General features: G+C 33.0%; 4 protein-coding genes across 9 annotated transcripts in view; 2 read left to right on the forward strand and 2 right to left on the reverse strand.

The window, feature by feature from the left end:
• The first annotated feature begins 1021 nt into the window (after positions 1 to 1021).
• LOC101515052 (respiratory burst oxidase homolog protein A-like) lies at positions 1022 to 7565 on the forward strand. Of its 5 annotated transcripts, none has more exons than XM_073370649.1 (14): positions 1024 to 1444; positions 2254 to 2416; positions 2558 to 2606; positions 2885 to 2998; positions 3122 to 3526; positions 4159 to 4545; positions 4949 to 5044; positions 5196 to 5311; positions 5750 to 5852; positions 5916 to 6098; positions 6219 to 6350; positions 6502 to 6630; positions 6955 to 7033; positions 7253 to 7565. In XM_073370649.1, exons 1-14 carry the CDS (start codon positions 1159 to 1161, stop codon positions 7360 to 7362), a joined length of 2352 nt encoding a protein of 783 aa, XP_073226750.1. In that variant the 5' UTR covers positions 1024 to 1158; the 3' UTR covers positions 7363 to 7565. The 5 variants fall into 5 exon arrangements, with proteins under 5 accessions (XP_073226751.1, XP_073226752.1, XP_073226750.1 ...); XM_004508620.4 differs by having other exon boundaries at positions 1025 to 1495; XM_027336352.2 differs by lacking the exon at positions 1024 to 1444 and adding an exon at positions 1846 to 2139.
• On the reverse strand, positions 7198 to 9426 carry LOC101514726 (uncharacterized). 2 transcript variants are annotated; one of them, XM_027336353.2, is made up of 3 exons: positions 8750 to 9426; positions 7787 to 7952; positions 7198 to 7465 (listed from the first exon to the last, which is right to left on the reverse strand). In XM_027336353.2, exons 1-3 carry the CDS (start codon positions 9242 to 9244, stop codon positions 7359 to 7361), a joined length of 768 nt encoding a protein of 255 aa, XP_027192154.1. In that variant the 5' UTR covers positions 9245 to 9426; the 3' UTR covers positions 7198 to 7358. The 2 variants fall into 2 exon arrangements, with proteins under 2 accessions (XP_027192154.1, XP_004508676.1); XM_004508619.4 differs by having other exon boundaries at positions 7198 to 7613; positions 8750 to 9415.
• A 1375-nt stretch (positions 9427 to 10801) lies between these two features.
• LOC101515708 (DNAJ protein JJJ1 homolog) lies at positions 10802 to 13446 on the forward strand. Its single transcript, XM_004508622.4, has 3 exons — positions 10802 to 12742; positions 12940 to 12998; positions 13120 to 13446. The coding sequence occupies exons 1-3, from the start codon at positions 10886 to 10888 to the stop codon at positions 13175 to 13177; spliced, it is 1974 nt and encodes a 657-aa protein (XP_004508679.1). The 5' UTR covers positions 10802 to 10885; the 3' UTR covers positions 13178 to 13446.
• Positions 13447 to 15170: 1724 nt separating this feature from the next.
• The window catches only part of LOC101488469 (histone deacetylase 5), a 9249-nt gene continuing 4075 nt past the window's right edge, over positions 15171 to 20344 (reverse strand). Inside the window, exons 8-14 of the mRNA XM_004508623.4 lie at positions 20184 to 20267; positions 19380 to 19503; positions 16847 to 16962; positions 16309 to 16502; positions 16078 to 16207; positions 15606 to 15670; positions 15171 to 15510 (exon numbers count right to left, since the gene is read on the reverse strand). Of these exons, the coding sequence (XP_004508680.1) occupies positions 15327 to 15510; positions 15606 to 15670; positions 16078 to 16207; positions 16309 to 16502; positions 16847 to 16962; positions 19380 to 19503; positions 20184 to 20267 (897 nt within the window). The 3' untranslated portion in view covers positions 15171 to 15326. The remainder of the gene's footprint in view (positions 15511 to 15605; positions 15671 to 16077; positions 16208 to 16308; positions 16503 to 16846; positions 16963 to 19379; positions 19504 to 20183; positions 20268 to 20344) is intronic.

Below are 20344 nucleotides of genomic sequence, written 5' to 3' on the forward strand. Positions count from 1 at the left end.
ATATAAACCACTAAAAGTCATATTTTATGTGAGGGTGACAAGGTTTTCATAGAGGAGGAAGGTTGTGCAAGGATGCCACATCAGCACAATACATGCTTAAGATTCAACCAAACTAGCAAAATACTTTAAGATTCACCCAAATTTAGAATACATAATAATATATAGATATAGATAGATCATAGATAGAGGGTAGAAAATTTATCCAAAAATCATGACACATCAATACACAATACTTGCATAAGAGCAACTCAAGTTTAATCTACATTTATATATATATATATATATATATATAGCTTACTATATATTAATTAAATATTATGTAGTTGTAGTACATAATGTTTACTTATATTTAAGATTAAAAAATTACTGAAAATAACATTTATAATAAGTAATATTTACTTACTCACAATTACCTCATTCATTCTATACTCTGGAATACAGTGAGGTATTCTTGATATAGTAGTTATGAAAATGAAATGGTAATTAAGTAATTAACTGTTATCTTTTCCCCTGATATCAACCAACACACGAAAAGCACATACATGTCACAGGCTTTTGATTGCCGTGGATTTGTTAACCTTCACCTGCCCTTACTTAATTCTTCAATCTGACTAATATCCACCAAAACTTCCATTAATCACCTTGAATTAACTACTATTATGGCATATTCCACACCCTCTCACCAAACCATACACATTAATCATTTATATACTATTTTGATTAAACCAATATTGAGTCAAAAATAAAAATTTAAACCAATATCAAACTTATCTTTTATTAATTCCCTCACTCAACCACTCATTTCCAACAAATAACATATTATACACTCATGAAAAGAGAGAAGAGAAAAACAAATGGAAAAAAAAATTCCACTTTCTTGAATTAATTAGTATATTGTAAAACAAAAAATATTTTAAACAAATCCATTTTGCAACTCCAGCTAAAAGCTAACTGCTTCGCAAGGTCAAACTTGAATACAATTATTCAATTGACGCCATGCTCCTTAAAAAAAATGTATTCACCTTAATTCCATCATTAATACGACACATCTTCTTTGAGAAAATTAAAATTTCCATGACAATTTGATGGAAACAAAATCTTCACTTTCGATGACAATTTGATCATTAATTTTAAAATTTCATTTTTCAAAACCCATCAATGGATCATGGATATATGAAGTCCAAAACTTCTCTTTTTTCTCTCTTAAATTCATCACCATCTTCTTCCTTTTCTTCTTCTTGCACCGCTGAAAATGCTACTAACTCCTTAACTCCGGTTCGAACCGGGTCCAAGTTTTCACATGAAGCTAGACAATGTCGCCACGTGGCAGAAAATGAAGCAATTCAAAACATGGGAATGGGATTCATCAATGACATTGTTGGTCACGGTGAAATAATGAAGTGGAAGGATGTTGAGAAGCGGTTCGACCAAGTGGCTTGGACCGGTAATGATCCTGAACCGGTTGTAACATGGTCCGAATTTGGCTTTTGCATTGGTGAGAATATATGAAATTATTAAGTCAACATTTAATTTATACTACTATATAGTAACACACATTATCACATTATTTCATTGATAATAATAAATTTAAAATAATAATAATAATTTGTTCAATAATGATATTAAGACTCCCATTCTTTCCTTATATCCGCTCCACACGATTAATCATGTTTTTTTAGGTAAATGATTAATCATATTTAAAAATAAATTTAATTTAGTTGTTAATTTAATTTACGATTAAAATTATGATAAATTCAAATACATCATATTTAAATACAATTTTAAATGTAATTTAAATTAATTATAACATGTAATTGATAATGTGTCGCAACGGTAGAAAATATTTTTATTTAAGAGGTGTAAGAAAATTTGTGAGTACGTGAAACATTTTTGTAATTTTTAATCCATGATGATGAAGCCGATAGATAAAACGGTTTCGTTTGACAAGTCAATTTTGATGTGTTCTGTTTGCCTTGTGGCACCGCTAACGTAACATAAGAATCGTAATGAGTAGAGTAGAGCAGTTAATTAGCCACCTTAGCCATGTTCTATGCATACACTAAAATGCCATTATATAAGACAACTTGTATCCTTTTTTTATCATCCATTTTCATATACTTTATTTTATTTCAATGATGAGTAATGCTTAATACTCCTATAGTTTTTCTCTTTAAATTAAAATCATATCCATACCTACCTGTTTTAATCTTATTTTACGAACCATTATTTTAATTATTCAGTATTAAATTATAGGGATAGGGATGCAATCATCACCGGAGTTGGCAAGAGAATTGCTAAGAGCATTAAGGGGTTGCAAGGAATGGAAATCAGATATCACAAAAACTGAACTTCACAATTTTTGGTCTCGGATGAATGATGATTCTTTTAACTCGAGAATGCGAATGTTCTTTGATATGTATAAAAAAAAATTCCTCTATTAAACTAACTCAACTTTTTACGATTTCATAAATTAACTCCAATTTTTACAATTTCTAAATAAAAAATTGCTCTACTAAATTAACTCCAATTTTTTCCTTTGTTATTGTTAACCTTTTAGGTGTAATAGAAACATGGATGGAAGAATTACCGAGACAGATATAAAGCAGGTTATTATTTAATTTAATATAGATTAGTTAATTAACTTATAGTAATTAATTATTCTAGGAGTAGCACCATTTAAATGATCATGTGTTCATTGTCATATTTGGCATGTTCATGTTTGATAATATGGTGCTTCCGCAGACAAACTCTAAAATCAATTCAAGTGGGGTGTACATCATTAATCATAATCATATGTTAATCGAAAAAAGTAATCATAATTATATATAGTTGGCATTTTTTGGGTAGAAATATAATAATTGGCAATTTCTGATTAATTATGCAGACAATTTTATTAACCGCTTCGATAAATAAGCTATCGGTGACACGTGATGAAGCAGAGGATTATGCCGCTTTGATAATGGAATCTGTGGACAACAAAAATAAAGGCTACATTGAGGTATTAATATAACTATATTATATAGTACCAATTTAGCCTCAACATCATGATTTACCATATTCCATTTCCATTTATTTATAATGGAAAATACTATATGTTATTATTGGTGACACATATGTGTAGATATCTGAAATGGAGGTTCTATTCAAGACAAGTCTATCAAAGGCGAATTCTCCAATGAAACAAGGGAGCACACAGAAGCAGAGTGAGGAATGTGAAGAAGAAGAAGAACCAATGACAAAAGCGGAAGTGTTGTTTAGAACCTATTGGCGACGTGGTTGGGTTGTTGTGGTTTGGTTGGTTGGTTGTTTTGGTTTGTTTGGTTGGAAATTTGATCAGTACCGTAAGAGATCAGGGTTTGAAGTAATGGGTTATTGTCTTCCCACAGCTAAAGGTGCAGCTGAAACATTGAAACTTAATATGGCTCTTATTCTTCTTCCTGTTTGTAGAAATACAATTACTTGGCTCCGCAAGGATCCTCGTCTTAACTATGTCATTCCTTTTAATGACAATATTAACTTTCATAAGGTACTTACTTGCTAGCTCTAATTCATCCACCATTTTATTTCAATAGTTTAAGAGATTAATTCATTGCTGTAGTGTATAAAATTAACTATGTTCATAATTACATAATAGCACCACCACGCATCAACACTATTTTGCATGAATTGGAAACCAGTCAATTAGTTTGATTTCAGTTGTATTGTATTCAATTTCAATGGCATTGTAATTATATTGAATGAGTTGAACCAGATTTTTTATTATGTGTACTTATTTATTATTACTCCATGCGTTCCTAAATATAAGAGAAAATTTAATCAACAAAAATCGATATATTTAATTTTTTTTCATACTACATACTAGTGTCCGTCCCCAAAACAAATTAAGGAATGGATTGGAGGTCTACTAGTTTATTAAATGACATAAAAATATTAATTCAATGGATGTACAAAGTATATAACTTTTTACATTCATCGTGAATTTCTTAATTAAAAGTGCAGAAGAAACTTTGTTAATAATTAATATGAATCTAATTTCCCTTCTTTAATACATGTCAAATCGCATATGTTGTGAGATTGAAATTTAATTAAAAATAACATTGGTGTGGAAGAAAAATGTAAAATGGAATACATGATATTTTGTTTGTGATATATATGCAGCTTATTGCTGGAGGAATAGTGGTGGGTGTAATATTACATGGAGGGACACACCTTACCTGTGATTTTCCAAGAATAAGTGATTCAGACAAATCAATTTTCCGGCAAACTATCGCAGCAGGATTTGGCTACCATCAACCAACTTACATGGAAATTTTGGCCACAACAGAGGTAGCAAGTGGAATTGGCATGGTCATTTTAATGGCCATTGCATTTTCACTAGCAACAAAGTGGCCAAGGCGTCGATCGCCTGTGCTTCCCTTGTCCCTCAGAAGGGTCACTGGTTACAACACCTTTTGGTATTCTCACCATTTGTTTGTCTTTGTGTATGTTTTGCTCATTGTTCACTCCATGTTCTTGTTCCTCACCGACAAGTGGATCGAGAAAACAGTAAGACTCACTAAATGGCTTTTTCATTGTTATCCTTGTCACTTTCTTTATCTAAATTAAAATCTAATGGTTATATTATTAACATTACGTTGCAATGAGAGACCCTACTAAAAATTATCAGTTAGATTTCATAGAAGAAATTAGTCATTGACCAAGTCAACGATACTTTGCACATATGACATAAAACAGTTAAAAGAATCGAATTATTTAAGCTTAGTATTTTCTAGGACATCCAGTTTAGCAAATGAACATTTGTTGATTCACGACTTCTTCTAAAAGCTCTCATGACTAGTGTTTGTTTTACATGCCAAAGACAGCAGTAAATGTTACTAAAACTCTTGAAAGAATTTTAGTACAACTTTTGGTGTTGATTTTCATTTTCTATTCATCTTACTATGTGCAGACATGGATGTACATTGCATTTCCAGTTTTATTGTATGCTGGCGAGAGGATCTTTCGCGCCATTAGATCAGGATCTTATCAAGTTGATGTTATGAAGGTATTTGATCAACTTTTTTTTATGTTAAAAAACTTCACAAGAGCTGCAGGTTTCAATTTTCTGTTTCATATGATCAAACACTTACCGATTTCTTTTATTGTTCTTGTCTATGTATAATGAGTTATTATTCCTACTTTGATTTTCCATGAAGGCAAGTCTCTATCCAGGAAAAGTTCTGTACCTCAAAATACAAAAACCAGAAGGTTTTAAGTACAGAAGTGGCATGTATATATTCATTCAGTGCCCCCAAATTTCTACCTTTCAATGGTATTCATTCAATATAGTACCATTTTCATTCAAGACAGATTCTACAGTGGACCACACAGTAGACCAATGCTTAAAAATTACTCGGAATTCTTAAGTCGATTGACGACACCCCTTAGAAGTAGAAGTTTTTTACAACTGAGATGATGACTAGTTGGTGTTAGTTTGATAGAGACAACGAAAAACAAATATGAGTTAACTTTTGAGACACAAATATTTGCTTTCCTTTGTTTTTGTTGAATTGATACTAGTCAAGTCACCTTCAGCTGTGAAGACAAGCAGAATCGTTAACTTCTACTTCCAAAAGCGCCGTCGATCATCGTTAGGATTTTTGGCGATGTTTAAGTACTGGTTCAGGGTGGACCATAGATTCTTGAACTTTGAGAGGGGTTAATTAAGATTGATGTTCTATCTTTGAATTTATTTTTGATTAAATTTCAGGCATCCATTTTCCTTGACATCAGGACCACAAGATGAGTACCTCAGTGTGCACATTAGAACTCTTGGTGACTGGAGCTACCAAATATATGATCTATTCCAAGAGGTAAAAATGTAGAACTATGCTTTTCAAATTTTCTAGCCTCAAAATTGTTACCTCAATCTGCAGGCAGTGTTGTCTGGATTACAAGGGTGTCCAAAACTGTACATAGATGGCCCTTATGGTTCTTCTTGTCAAGACCATGTAAAGTATGACATTCTGGTACTTATTGGCCTTGGCATAGGAGCAACACCTTTCATTAGCATCCTCAAAGATATTGCTAATGGTGTCCACACATCACAAAGTGATAATGTAAGTTTATTTTGTTTTGCTTTTTCTTTTTCTTTTGTATCATTGTATGATGTTTTTTCCTTCACTAAAACTCAATTGCTCTGCTTCTGTTCAAATGTCACATTTGGGCTTTTGAAATAGAGTGGTCTCAGAGAATGCAACTTAAGAAAGGGTCCATCAAAAGCCTATTTATATTGGGTTACAAGAGAACAAAACTCCTTTGATTGGTTTAGAGACGTAATGAAAGAAATAGCTAATTCAACCAAACAGCAGGTATGCCTGCTTCAATATGTTTTGACAATTGCTTTCGATTTCAACACTCTAGAAAAAAATTTAGTACAATTATGTTATTTATATATCATAAAGATATAATTAAGATCTTAAAGCATTTTCTAACCATTATAACTTTGTTGTAATCTTTAAGTCTGTTGTAGAGATGCATAATTTCCTGACCAGTGTATATCCTGAGGGAGATGTTCGTTCGGCTTTGCTAAGTGTCATTCAGGCCTTACATCAGGCCAAGAATGGCGTAGACATAGTTTCCAGGACTCCTGTAAGTGCATCTTATCCTTAACCTTGGCCAATACATGTATAACTAATATATGAATTTAATAGGAGGTTTTAAGTTTTGGCTTGATGGCCTATGTTTAAAGATTTAGGTTGTTTTTATTTTTTACCATTGATCGTGATCGAAGCGACGAAGCAACATTTCTAAATTTATACCATTTAAAAAAATGTTCTTACACAATTTAAATTTATGCCATTTAAAATAATGGTCTTACACAATTTAAAGTTATTTGTAAGACTACTAACAAATAATCCACATTTGTGTCATGTTAAGACTGCACATATAATGATTTTCTCTCTGAATTTTCAGATACACACACATTTTTCTCGACCAAATTGGTTCAACATATTTTCCAGATTGACTCGCAAGCATGTAGGAGCAAAGATCGGTGAGAAAATACATCTTGTAAATTAGGACTGTTTTGAACCACAACTCCTAACATAGTATACTTAATCATTTTTCTGTGTTTATTTAGTTTAATGATTGAAATAGACATATCTAATTTACAAGTTAAAGCTTCATCCCTGTTTTTTATATGTATAACTATAAACGTGAGGTTAAATTGCTTCGTCTAAGTTCTGACTAAAATTTGGATTTTGTTGTACAGGAGTTTTTTATTGTGGACCATCTAACTTAGCAACAGAATTGAAGAATTTGTGCACCAAATTTTCCACAAAAACTACAACTAGATTTGTTTTCCACAAGGAAAATTATTAAACTAGCTTCTGAAGGAATGACAACTGTTGTAACAATTCCTTAATTAGGAAACCGTAGTTACCTTCAGAATCTTGAGCAATTTCCTTCTGTTTGGCCACAGAATCTGTAAATATATATATGCGCCGTTCAGCAACCGAAAAATGAAAGAATATACAACTATACAGCAATAATAGTCCTTTTTCATTGATCGTTGTAACTTGTAATTTTGGGTGTTCATGCATTCTAGTTTGGTATTTCACGTACACCTGAGGCTGCAAATCAAACTTTCAAAATAAATACTATAAACAATGAATATCTAGAAATGTATAATCCATTATTCCTTTGAATGCTGTATAATCATTGAAATTGAAATATTTTACAGATAAAGGCATTATCCATCTTATGCAAGTATGCAACACATAATATAAGAAATGATATCACTTACAGGTTGTTTTAAATCTTTTACACCATTTGATCATAAGTTGTTCAACAGTGGCATCCATGCGAGTACCAACACCTCCCCAAACAAGCATGTGGGTTACATCCCCAACAGATGAGCCAGTCACTTCGTACACAGGTTTAAACCCAAGTCTTGTGTAGAACCTAACCAACTGTTTTCAAAATAACATCAAATAACTATTCTAGGACTAGTCTCACGTACCATAATAAGTAATGAGCTACTATGTAACTATGACAATTCATGTCTTATACTTGAATTTGGTGTTGTGAGTGAAGTTTAATTTGGTGAACTATTTTTTATACAAGTTTTTTATTTTTTTTATTAATCATACATATAAATACATGAACATTGAAAAATTCAAATCAAAACTATAATAGAAATATAGCAAAAGTAGTTATGCAATGTTCTATCAATACGAACATAAAAAAATTCTATCAATTCAAACATTTTTTTATATTATAAAAACAATTGTATCCATAAAAATTTTAGATCATGTGTAAATATACACCCTACACATGCTCAAAATTATCGTGACTATCACATATGTATCTCATATGTGGTTACATTTAACTACAATATTTTTTATTTTATTTTTGTTGATTTCTCCTCTAGTGTTGTGTCTAATTGGTGTAGTTTACGTCATTCCTTCATTATGGGATTATGGACCTATGGTTGGTCAAACTTTTTTACAGGACAAATTTACTCTTATTAATTTAGGTTTTTTCAAATTTAAAGCAACACTATAATTATATAAAAATCAAGAACAATACAATCTTATCAAATTTTAAAACATATAATGATAAAATAAAAGAGAAATGTGATTTTACTAATTCGGAAAAAAAAAAAAAACAATCTTCCAATTAAAATTGCATTTGCAAAAGTCTAAATATGTAAATAGGAAAAAAAAAAAAGAACTGAAGTTTGGGATAAGGTTGTTAAGAAGAGGACCTTAGAATGGTAGAGATGAGAATCATTGATAGCAAGTAACTCGGCAGTTTCACAATCACAATCAAAACCATGTCTAATAGCAACAGCTCCAATATACAAACCAAGTCCAAATATTGATTTTTCCATGCCAAGTGTTTCTCTGCGAAGTTTAATAGAATCCAAGTGAAGAATATTGCCTTTTCCAAACCACAGTCTTATCAATCCCTCAGCTCTTCCAAGCTCTCTGTCTGTAACCAAACTCCTTGCTGTGATTCTGAAAAAGGGTCCTAGAGTTTGGAGCTGAATGTTGAGATTCTGTGTTCTTGATGATTCTAGTATTTCAGACATGGTTGGTAACGGAAGTGTTTCGTTGGCAGCTTTTATAATAATGCTTTGGAATCTGTAGTTTTGAAGGAGAGGTGTGAAGCGTTGGGGAATTGATGAAAAAGGGACATGCTTAATTACGGGGTGGATTGATGGGTTTGTTTGTAAATTTAGGTTCTGGATTAGCTTCATTGTGGAAGAAGCCGGAGGGAATAATAATAATAAAAGCACGAATTTACAAAACACAGATAAATAGTAGACCTCTTGAGAGAAGGGATAGTGTATGATATAATTAGAAACAAGTAAAGCTGTTCAAAGATTGTTGCAGTGTTTGAAATTGAATTATCTCAGACCATTCCTTTTAATTAATTTTTGTTATTAAAAATATTTGAAGTCAATGAAATATCCTTCCGTTTAAAAAAACGCTTAATTGAATATAGATGCAGGAGAGAGATGTAACTTTAATCTTTATAAAATATATTGTTAATTTTTAGTCGTTTGAAATTTTTTTCTTTTTAAATTTTGGTCCTTAATTTTATATCAATTAATGTATATTTTAAATAATTTTTTTTAATAATATTTAAGATATTATAAAAAAATTTCTATTAAATTTAAAACTTTTTAATAAGAATCAATTAAATATAAATTTTTAAACGTTATAAATTTAGAAATTCATATTTATTTTTTTGTTTATTAAAAAATATAAACTTTTGTACTTAAATACGTTATAAATATTACTGATAAAAATATTAAAAAGTTTAAAAAATACATAATAATTAGTTTAAAATTAATGACAAAAAATAAAAATAAATATTTTTAAGAATTATAAGTTGATGAAATTTTTTATATATATTAAAAACAAATTAGTGAGAGTTTATAGTGATCAAAATGTATCTAACACTATTTTAAATAAGCAAAATTATAAATTGCTCTGTGGTTTTTATGTTTTCTCCATTGAGAGGAGATGAATTCAAAGTAACAAGAAAAAATCATTTAATTTTTTTTTATTTTCACTTGAAACAAATTTATAATCATTAAAATTGCTTATTTTTTCGGTTGAACCAAGTAGACCCTTAAATTCACCATCTCTAAATGCGATTCAGAATTTCTAAATCCAAAGCCTATTTTTTACCCACTTAAAATTAATAATTTTCAGATCATGATAAAGAAAAATAAAATAAAATATTTTTAAATAAAAAATTTCATTTTCAATATATCAATCCATTGATTACACAAATTTTAAAATATTATTTATTTTTTAAGTTATTTATAAAATACAAAAAAAAAGACATTTAATAACATGTCTTAATTTAAAATTTATTAATAATTTGAGTTCTACTAATTAATTTAAATATAATTGTATAGCTTTTTGAGTTAAGGGTGAAGATTGTTTTTTCATTTAAAAAAAAAATCTTGCTGGACAAAATGAAATTTGAAATCGTACCAAAAATTTATAAATTTTAATTATATGAATTCAAATTGAGAAGAATAAAGTTATATCAAATATTTATATTAACAATTACATTTATTTAATGACCTCATATCATATAAATAATTTTAAAATTAATTAATAATTAAATTTTAATTACTATCATATAGATTGTATATAAAATATATTTATGAATTTGTAAAAATAAAATAAAATAATATCTATTAAATTAGCCAGAATGATGAATTTTTATTGCAAGGATGGGCAAAACGTGGATATCAATTAAATTAAACAATTTATTTAGTACATAAGTATGGATAAAATAAATCATTTTGTTTTCGACTTGTTGTCTTCAACCTTTCGAAGACACAAAATTGAAACCCTAATTGCTTAGAGAAGCTACAATGGCGTCGGCGAAGCGATGCCACTACGAAGTGCTTGGTGGTATCTCTCGAGATTGCTCACCGGAAGAAATTCGATCAGCTTACCGGAAACTAGCCCTCCAACGCCACCCAGATAAGCTCGTCAAATCAGGTCTCTCTCAAGCCGAAGCCACCGCTCAGTTTCAGGAGCTACAACACGCTTACGAGGTCCTCTCCGATCCAAAGGAACGTGCTTGGTACGACTCTCACCGTTCCCAAATCCTCTTCTCTGATCCTAATTCCCACTCTAATTCCGTCGTCCCTGACCTCTTCTCGTATTTCTCAAACACCGTCTATTCCGGTTACTCAGATTCTGGTAAAGGATTCTACAAAGTTTATTCCGATGTATTCGATAAAATTCAAGCTAATGAGATCAATTTCGCTAAGAAATTAGGTTTAGGAATCGATTCTGTTAGACAGGCTCCTCTTATGGGGAATTTAGATAGTCCCTATGCTCAGGTTACGGCTTTTTATAGTTACTGGTTGGGATTTTCGACAGTTATGGATTTTTGTTGGGCGGATGAGTATGATGCGATGGCCGGTCCAAATCGGAAGTCTCGGCGGTTAATGGAGGAAGAGAATAATAAGGTGAGGAGGAAGGCTAAAAGGGAGTATAATGATACTGTTAGGAAATTGGCTGATTTTGTGAAGAAGAGGGATAAGAGGGTTATTGATATGAAGGTGAAGAAGAATTTGGAGATGGAGAAGAAGAAAGAGGAGGAGAGGGAGAAGAAAATGAAGTTGGAGAAGGAGAAGAAGGAGAGGGCTATGGCTTATGAGGAGCCTGAGTGGGCTAAGGTTGATGAAGAAGAAGTTGAGGATTTGTTTGAGGAGGATGAGTTTGAGGGGAAGAAAGATGAGAAGGAGTTTTATTGTGTGTTGTGTGGGAAGAAGTTTAAGAGTGAGAAGCAATGGAAGAACCATGAGCAATCCAAGAAGCATAAGGAGAAAGTTGCTCAATTTAGGGATTCACTTGAGGATGAAGAGGAGGAGTTAGAAGTTGAGGTGGAGGAGGAAGGAGGAAGTGAAAGAGAAGGAGTTGGAGAGGAGAGATTGGAAAGTGAGGAGGATGGAACTGAGGTCAATGAGGATCAAGTTGGAGAGACTGATTGTGGGGTTGATGATTTGGAGGAGAGGATTCGAGATGGTCTTAATGTTGCTGATGAGGAGAATGCACATGGGGTTGAACCAAATGCTGATAATGACGATGATGATGAAATTTTTTATGCTCCACATGCAAATGAGGGGGAGGAGGCTGGTGTATCAGTTGATTATGATGATAATGATGATGACAACGACAATGATGAAAATGGTGTTCTTGAAACAATGATTGCTGGGCACAAGGGCAGAGTTGATTTTGATGAGAATGATGGTGATGGTGATGATGATGACGAAATTGGGGTTCTTGAAGCAATGCTAGCTGGGCGCAAGAGCAGAAAACCCGGTGCATCAAACCCCAAGTCCAAGGCTTCTGTAACTCCAACTCAAATGGAGAATGAGAATGAGAGTGATGATGTTGGTGCAATGGAATATAACAACAGAAAGGTCACAAGAAAGAAACGTAGAGCCAAGAAAGAGAAGGGTGGGAAAAATGGGGATGAATCTCATGTGCCTGCCAATGGCAAATATGAGAATATAAACAGTAATGGAAATGATGATTCTTATGCACAAGAGTCTAGCTCCCAAAATTTCGAAGAAACTGAGGATAATGGTGGTAAAGAGAATGAGCAAATGGGTAGAGATAATAAGAAGATTTCAAATAAACCAGTTGATAAAAAAGCAATTTCAAAGGACACAAAAACCAAAGCAAAAATTTCATCCAAAGGAAGAAAAGCGAAGGTAAAAGAGCTTTTGAAAACCCGCTTTTTACTTCCAATTTTTGTGCTTCTCTAAATGTAGCTAATTTAGATGGAAATAAAAGGGCCACAATTTTGGCATTTTCAGATTTTCATTTTTATGTTATGTTCCATGTCTTACAATTAAACTGAAGTCTTTGTGCTCTAATCTGATTTTTTGTATTTTGTTTTATAAATTAGAATTCTTCGAAGAATCTTGGCCATTTCTGTGAGACATGTGAGGAGGAGTTTGAGTCAAGGTAGATTGCATACCTCTTGTTCATAATTTCATAAAATTTAAGTTGTTCTCGTCATTGTAAATTTGAGCTCTTACGTTTCCAGGATAAACTGTTATATAACTTTGTTTGATTTGATTCTCAGGAATAAATTACATAAGCATCTGAGTGACTCCGGGCATGCGGCAATAAAAAGTCGATAAGGAAACTACAGTGATGTTTATTCGTTTCAACTGTATCATGGTTCATAGTGGTTTTCCAGATCCAGACATTGGAAAACTTCAAATTTTGGTCCATTCTTTATTTTTTCACTCTAGTGTTCAGATAAATTGTAACACAGCCTTCGGCAGAAAGCATGTTGTTTTTTATGCCACAGTTCAGAAGGGTATGGTTACAGGCCACTGTACCATTGTAATTTGTATGTCGACAACTTTTTGATCAATTATACCTCCCAGAGTGTTTAAAAAGCCAATGAAGTGGTTTTCTTAGTAATGTAGTTTTTCAGTATGGAGCGTCGTTGGATCTGCCCTTTTGTGTCTTTGTTGGAGTTCATTCTGTTTCCTGTTAACATTAGTGAAATGGAATCCTAGATTGAACATGCCCGTTTTCCGGATTATTAATAAAATTAATTCAAGTTTTTTCACTCAAAATGTGCTTAATTTCTGAATGTGCATAACTCCTACACAATACTTATTGCATTTGATTATATTTTTATATTAGTGAATAACTTTTGAATTAACAAATTTAACTTAATAACTATAATGTATTTTTCCTTTTCGTTTTATTGAATGCCTGAATTCTCCTCAAATTCATGCTGGATTGATATTTATATGTGTATTTATTACAATTTATTTTATTCTTTTTGTTTTTGTTGCCATTTTTACTCCCTCTGTCCTACAGTAAATCATTCTCGTAAAAACAATGTGTAAATGTTTTTTAGTTATATCCCTTCTATTATTTATTTTTTTAGTTTTAATAAAATGATAGAGAAGAAAACGCGAAGAATAATTTTTTTTAGCATGAGATGATATTTACAAGAAATAACTATAAGAAAGTAAATTGATAGATGATATGAAAATTTTAGTTGATGACATTGTTGTGGGTAATTGTATTCTATATAAGGGGAATAAGTTATAACACTATATTACATTCATAAATCTTCTGCTAAATGCAAACCATCCTAAACATAATTAATTATATATTTAAATTGATTTAACTATCTAAACTAATTGTATTAAAATAACACAACTTTATTGAAATATAAACTTGACGGTGGCTTCTTAAGTGATTGGCTCAATCAAATCATTCACTCAGGTATCATTTAAATTGATCATTAGATTCAAAAAAATCTACGTGATTTAATTTATTATTACCGCACTGAATCCATTTTTCTTTTACTCCTTCAAATATACGCACCAGATTTTTTTTTAGGATGAAATTAGTTTTCTTATCAAGCACAAAAACCAACAAATGGATGTCCACATTGATACTTGGTAAATCGGTTATACTTTAATTGATTCATCTATGTAGGATTTTATAGAAGAATGAAATGGGTTTTGAATGCCAACAAAAATCCTAAAAGAAGGACCTTAGAAAAAACTGAATCTATCTAGTAATTTCTCCCTGATTGTGCTTTTCTATTAGAAAATCTATTATCTTGACATATTTTTTAAGCTTTTAATTTTTATTCAATGATTTTTTTATTAATTCATAATCTCCTTGTATATGTGTGGCATTTTTGCAAAAAATGAACCCTCATCAACGTTCCCTTTTTTGCAAATTAAAGGAACTATATGTGTCGCATTTGCTAGAAGTGGGGAATGCTATGTAAACAATTGCAGAAGTTGTTCAAAAACAATAATTGAGAAGGCTTCCTGAGACATCCATGCTATGTTTCAAGCTTTGCCTTGTGGTTGATACATGTGTCTTCTATTTTGGTAGAACAAACAGAGTCGGATGTCTCATTGTTGTTGTTTAGATGCAGAGAGATCTCTTCTGGCAGAGAGATAGAAAAGATGTGGATCCAATGCAGTAATAATAAATGAGATCATCCTAGGCTTATTTTAATTTAATGGTCAATTTAAGGGATTTAATTGAACCATCACCCTAGAAGCCACCAAACTTCACATAGTGGTATGTGGAGTATACTGAATTCTGTTGCCCTCATGTTAGAGTATCATTTGTGAAATATATATATACACAAATAAATTTTAATCACCATAATTACTTTAAAAGGTAGTTATCACTCCATGTAAATTAAAATATTACTAATTAAGCAATAAATATGTAGAGCCCTGAAGCAATACCATAGGGTCTTGTTATCTATGCAAAATAGTTGAACCAGTGAACTGTTTAAGAATAAATACAAGGCAAATCGAAGGATTTAGCAGCAGCTTCTATGTGAGCAATGGCCTCCGCCTTTGAGAGCTGTTCTCCCTCTACCAACCCTTTTATTAAGGTATTTGCATATGATTTATTAGGCGCACACACCGGTAGCTTCCCACATTTGAAGTGCTCGATATCAAGATGCGAACACCTGGTTAAGTTAATATAAACATAAATATCATACACATATGGACCAACAATAAGTCACCCAAATATGCCAATTAGAAACTATAATTTGTTACTCACGTCATAGTAATTATAGGAATGTCCTGCTCCTTTCCTAAGTAGACAACATTACCATACCAACCATCCTGCATAACATTATCAGAAAAAGTTATGACAAATACAGCACACCACATTTAATTAAACAAGGAAGTAAAATATTTGCACCAATATTTTGTAAGTATAGTTCAGTTGATAGCTGCAACGACATTGATATGTAGGGGATCAGATTTGAATCCGGCATTCCCCACTTCTCCACACCTAAGTGTGTGAGTTTAGCCACTAAGCTACTTGACCATATATATATATATGAGTAAGAGACTGTTGACTCCAAGAGTAAGTCTGAGATAAGTTACTTCACTTAATAACTCAATCTAAACGATGAATTTCACTAATCCAACTGTTGATTATTGACGTAATATATTAATGATAAAAAATGCAAAGTTTTATAATAATCCGATTATTCAAAAAATGAGTAGGGACAAGGAATACATACCTTGACAACCTCTTGAGTACTGAACTCCTTGGTAGAGATGGCGTTCAGAGTAGTAATATCAAACAAAGAAGAGCCTGCGGTAAGGCTTAAACCATTTTCCTGGAATAAAATATCGTTGAATTGCTCTAACCTGTAACAAATGAGGATCCCAACAATGTCATGAAGGTCTTGCTTAAGATAAGGTTCTATGTGAATAAAAGCAGATTTCAACAGCCAGACGGTTTTACTTACGATATTTTGTACAGGCACATGTAGGTCTTGTGCTGAGAGTTTTGTACAGGATTAAGAAACGCAACACCTCCAGGACCCCATGAACATGAGGATTCACGACCGAAAAATATATGACAAGGGAAAGTCTTCCAAAGGATCTCCTCCGGAAGAGTACTGTTCACTGAACCAGAGCACGGCTTCTGCATACCTTCCACCTGCATATCATGTTTTGGAACTTGATAAAAAATATAACAGAAGAAACAAAGCTGTAGAAAAAGATTTGATTCTGTCAGATACGAGGCTCTCACTCTTTATATTATCAATCACCTACAACAAATTACAATATGATTTTTGCTAATCAAAGAGAACAAAAGAAATTACGGGGCAAGCCCACCCTTTCCTTTGCAGGCAACGATTTGACACCTTTTATGAAAAAGTGGCAAAGGCTAACAAATATAAATAGCTTTCTGAAATTTTATTGCGGTATAATAATAAATCATTTAAATGTTGATGGAATAATTATAATGAATGAAATATAACCATTTGAATAATGCATTACCTGTCCACCTGCTATGTAGCAATCAAATCTTGGTCTCCACATATTTGAGCCATAGGAAGCATACCATAAGTAAACATTTGACGATTCGGATCGCCAAGAAGCATCAGTCTCTCCATCTGCATTAAGCATAGAGTTTCTCTAGTTATACATAAATTTCTGCTTAACATCTCTTTTCTTCATCTGCACACAGCCTAATTCGTAGATAATACAAATGCAATATTCACAAGCAAAGGTTGTACGAAGGCCATATTCATTAATATGATAAAAGGGGGCTGAAGTCATCATCGGAAGGCCTTACAAAACTGGAATCAATAAAATTGTCATCAAACAATCATGAAAAAATAATTACAATGACCAAAGCAAACAAAATGGTAAAGGAAATACAAGGTCCCATTTAATGGGCGCCTTCCTCTATGGTCGACTACACCAATTGGCCATCCTTCAAAACCTTATCAGAGTTCAGCTTATCAAACGCCAAATAAAGGTCAGGATTGAAGTGAACGACCTGATCAACGGCATTTTGAAAGGACTCCATCCCAATATCACCCATTTATGTCAAGAACATGACACTATCCTTCTCTGTCTTCTCAACATCATCAACTTTCTTCTTCACCCAACTATCTCCTTCGCCTCCTTCAACTTAATGGCGGAGTCCCCCAGTTGAGACTTCAAGACTTGGGATTTTTAGTGAAGGATGCCCGCTCCTCCTCCACTTTTTCATGGAGTTCCTTCAACTCTAATTGTTGCGGCCTCCTTCGCCTTTTCTGGCTTGTCCAAGTCGGTGCTCAAGCCTTTGGCAACTACCAGCTTCTCCCTCAGGCCAAATTTGTCGATCTCCCATTGTCTCTTCTCCGCCTCAAGCTTGACAATTCATTGGCGGAGCACCATGTTACAGCTCTTCTAGGTAAGTCTAAAGAGGAGCACTCCAGATGGCCGACAACTTCCCAGACAAAGACGGTGCTAGTGCGGCCGAAATCGTGATTTTCCTTCTATCTTTTTGAATAGCCTGAGTAGTAAGTTGGGTAGAAGTTGACCTAGTTTTTGGTTTTCTTACTCCGGTCACCCTCCAAGTTTATCATAGGAGCCGAACACTTCGAATGCCCAACAGGGTTCATATTTGTGGTCGTGGGAGAACCAACTCCCAGCTCTGAGGGTGTTGAAGATAAGGTTGGAACTACAATTGACGACGACAGACACCTTCGAGATTGAGCCACTTGTTCCATGTTCAACGGGGTTCATATTTCCTTCTCAAAGGACTTCACATACGCTCGCATGTGATTCATGTCATACCTTTCCCCACCAGTCAATTCAATAACACAAAAGATCACCTCACTCCTTTTCTTGGCAAAGTAACGGTTCGTCACTCCTTTTATTGGCAAAGTAACGGTTCGTCCAATATAAAGGAAAGTTTTCTTGGCAGAAGTGCTGGTGAGCCTTCATGGTGCGAGAACAGACTACAAAAGATTTGTCCTTGAAACCCTTGAGGGAGTTAGTATAAGGTTTAAGATATGATCAAGTTGCTTGAAAGAGATCAACCCTTGTTGGTCCAGAGACTTATTTGAACTCCTTAGCAGGGTAAAAAATTTGAAAAATGAGTGATTGTCGTCTTTCCCTTCAAATTCCATCTCAAGAGCTCGAACGCGTGCATATACGCCCTGTTGTTCAAATGAAGATACGATCGGGACACATCCAAATGATTCAAGACTTCAACATTGAATTTGGTAATCGGGAACCGAATTCCAATGTCTCTGAAGACTGTTTTGTATATCAGAACCACACAAGATTCATATACGTTGCATATTAATTGGTCTTTTTCCCGGGGTAGACTTGCCAGTCTTCTAACGGTCCCAGAATCGTATAGGTTATCCAGAACATCGTTGCCCTCTCCCGTCCAGAATAGGTGGATTTTACCCCGAGCGCCTCCTCAGAAACCCAAGGATAGTCTTTGACATATGTGGGCATCTCTAGATCATTGTGAGGAGATTTCACCTTCTTCGCCATTTCGTCGTCCCTACCCATATCAGAGGAAGATAAGTGAGTCTGGCATCGATCAACCTTGACGATCCACCACATTATTTCTTCACGGCTAAAGAGTAAAGAAAGGTCAAGGATGACAACCTAAGGTATTTTTAAAGCCCTGGGATATGAGGAAAACAAGGGTCCAGATCACACATAATGATTTAACGGCTTAGAAACTGTTTTGATCCAAACGGCATAAGGCACTCAAGTGTAACATAGGGCCTTTAAAGCCTAACAAACTAGGGCCCAAATGGCAGATGGAAATAGAAGAGTTGCCGCTTCAAATCACATCAAATGAGACATGTGTCACTGGATGAAAGAACCCCTCATCGACTCAACTTTTCAAAATTATCGTCTAAGGGGTTTCGGCTCTCCGAATGTCTGCCTCACCGGATGGCATCAATGCAAGCAAAACTGGTGTCGGACACCGAAGATGAATATTGTATTATATTAAAAAATATTTAAACCTACAAAGTGAGACTCAAATTTTACTTGTTACATTGGGTGTTGTTACCTGCATCAACTTTGAGCGTGGAAAATGGTTTGATTACATCTTCAAGAAGCTCTGCAATATTTTTAAATTTGAGTGGAGCTTTTTCATCCTCAGTCTCAGAGTCAGAGCTTGAGAAAAGAGTATGCTGCAAAGGCAAAAAATCAAAGGGAGAATTATTGCCCAATAAATGATGAAAACAGATACACAAAGGAAAAGTGAAGGACGGGAGAAAAAGAGAAAGAAATTAAGCTAAATAGGTATGGAATTTATGTTCCTCTAGAGACCTTCACAAATCACACATACTCTAACTAAATATGTATGGAATTTATGTTCCTCTAGAACCCTTCGCAAATCACACATGCATGATTCATTATTATCCTATCGCCATACTCTGACTAACTAACGAACTATAGAAAACCCAAATTTGTTTATAGTTATGAAAAATGCTAATAACATTATATCATCTGACCAAAAAGAAAATAAAAAGGATGAGTTAAGCCTAGTATATTAACTAAACTCCCATGGTCAATATCAAATTATGTAAGCCAATGACAACATATCAATAAAATTTTGTTCGATACAAATAACATAAACATAAACAATAATGAACCTTTCCAATTTATAATTACTAATAAATCTAATAAAGTTACAAAATTGCAAAAAAAAAGGTAATAAAATACTTTAATACAATTTGATTACTATTATTTATAATTTGTAATTGACAATTTATAATCTTGTACAATTTTAAAGTGATTTACACAACAGTAATATGATATCACATTAAAAGCATTAATTGTGGAAAAAAAATTCATGAAAGTTAACTACCGGAGGTGGTGCCACTTGACCAATTATTGATTGTGGTAATTCACACGCAAGCGTAGGCCAAAAGGGACTTAATTCCTGGCGAACCTGCAAAATAAGTTGTACACGAAAAATAAAATTAGGAATCTTCGTTGTATCTAAAGCTATATTTGGGAGTTTTTGAG

The sequence above is a fragment of the Cicer arietinum genome, chromosome 7 (genome assembly GCF_000331145.2).
Source record: "Cicer arietinum cultivar CDC Frontier isolate Library 1 chromosome 7, Cicar.CDCFrontier_v2.0, whole genome shotgun sequence".
In the NCBI taxonomy this organism is placed as follows: Eukaryota; Viridiplantae; Streptophyta; class Magnoliopsida; order Fabales; family Fabaceae; genus Cicer; species Cicer arietinum.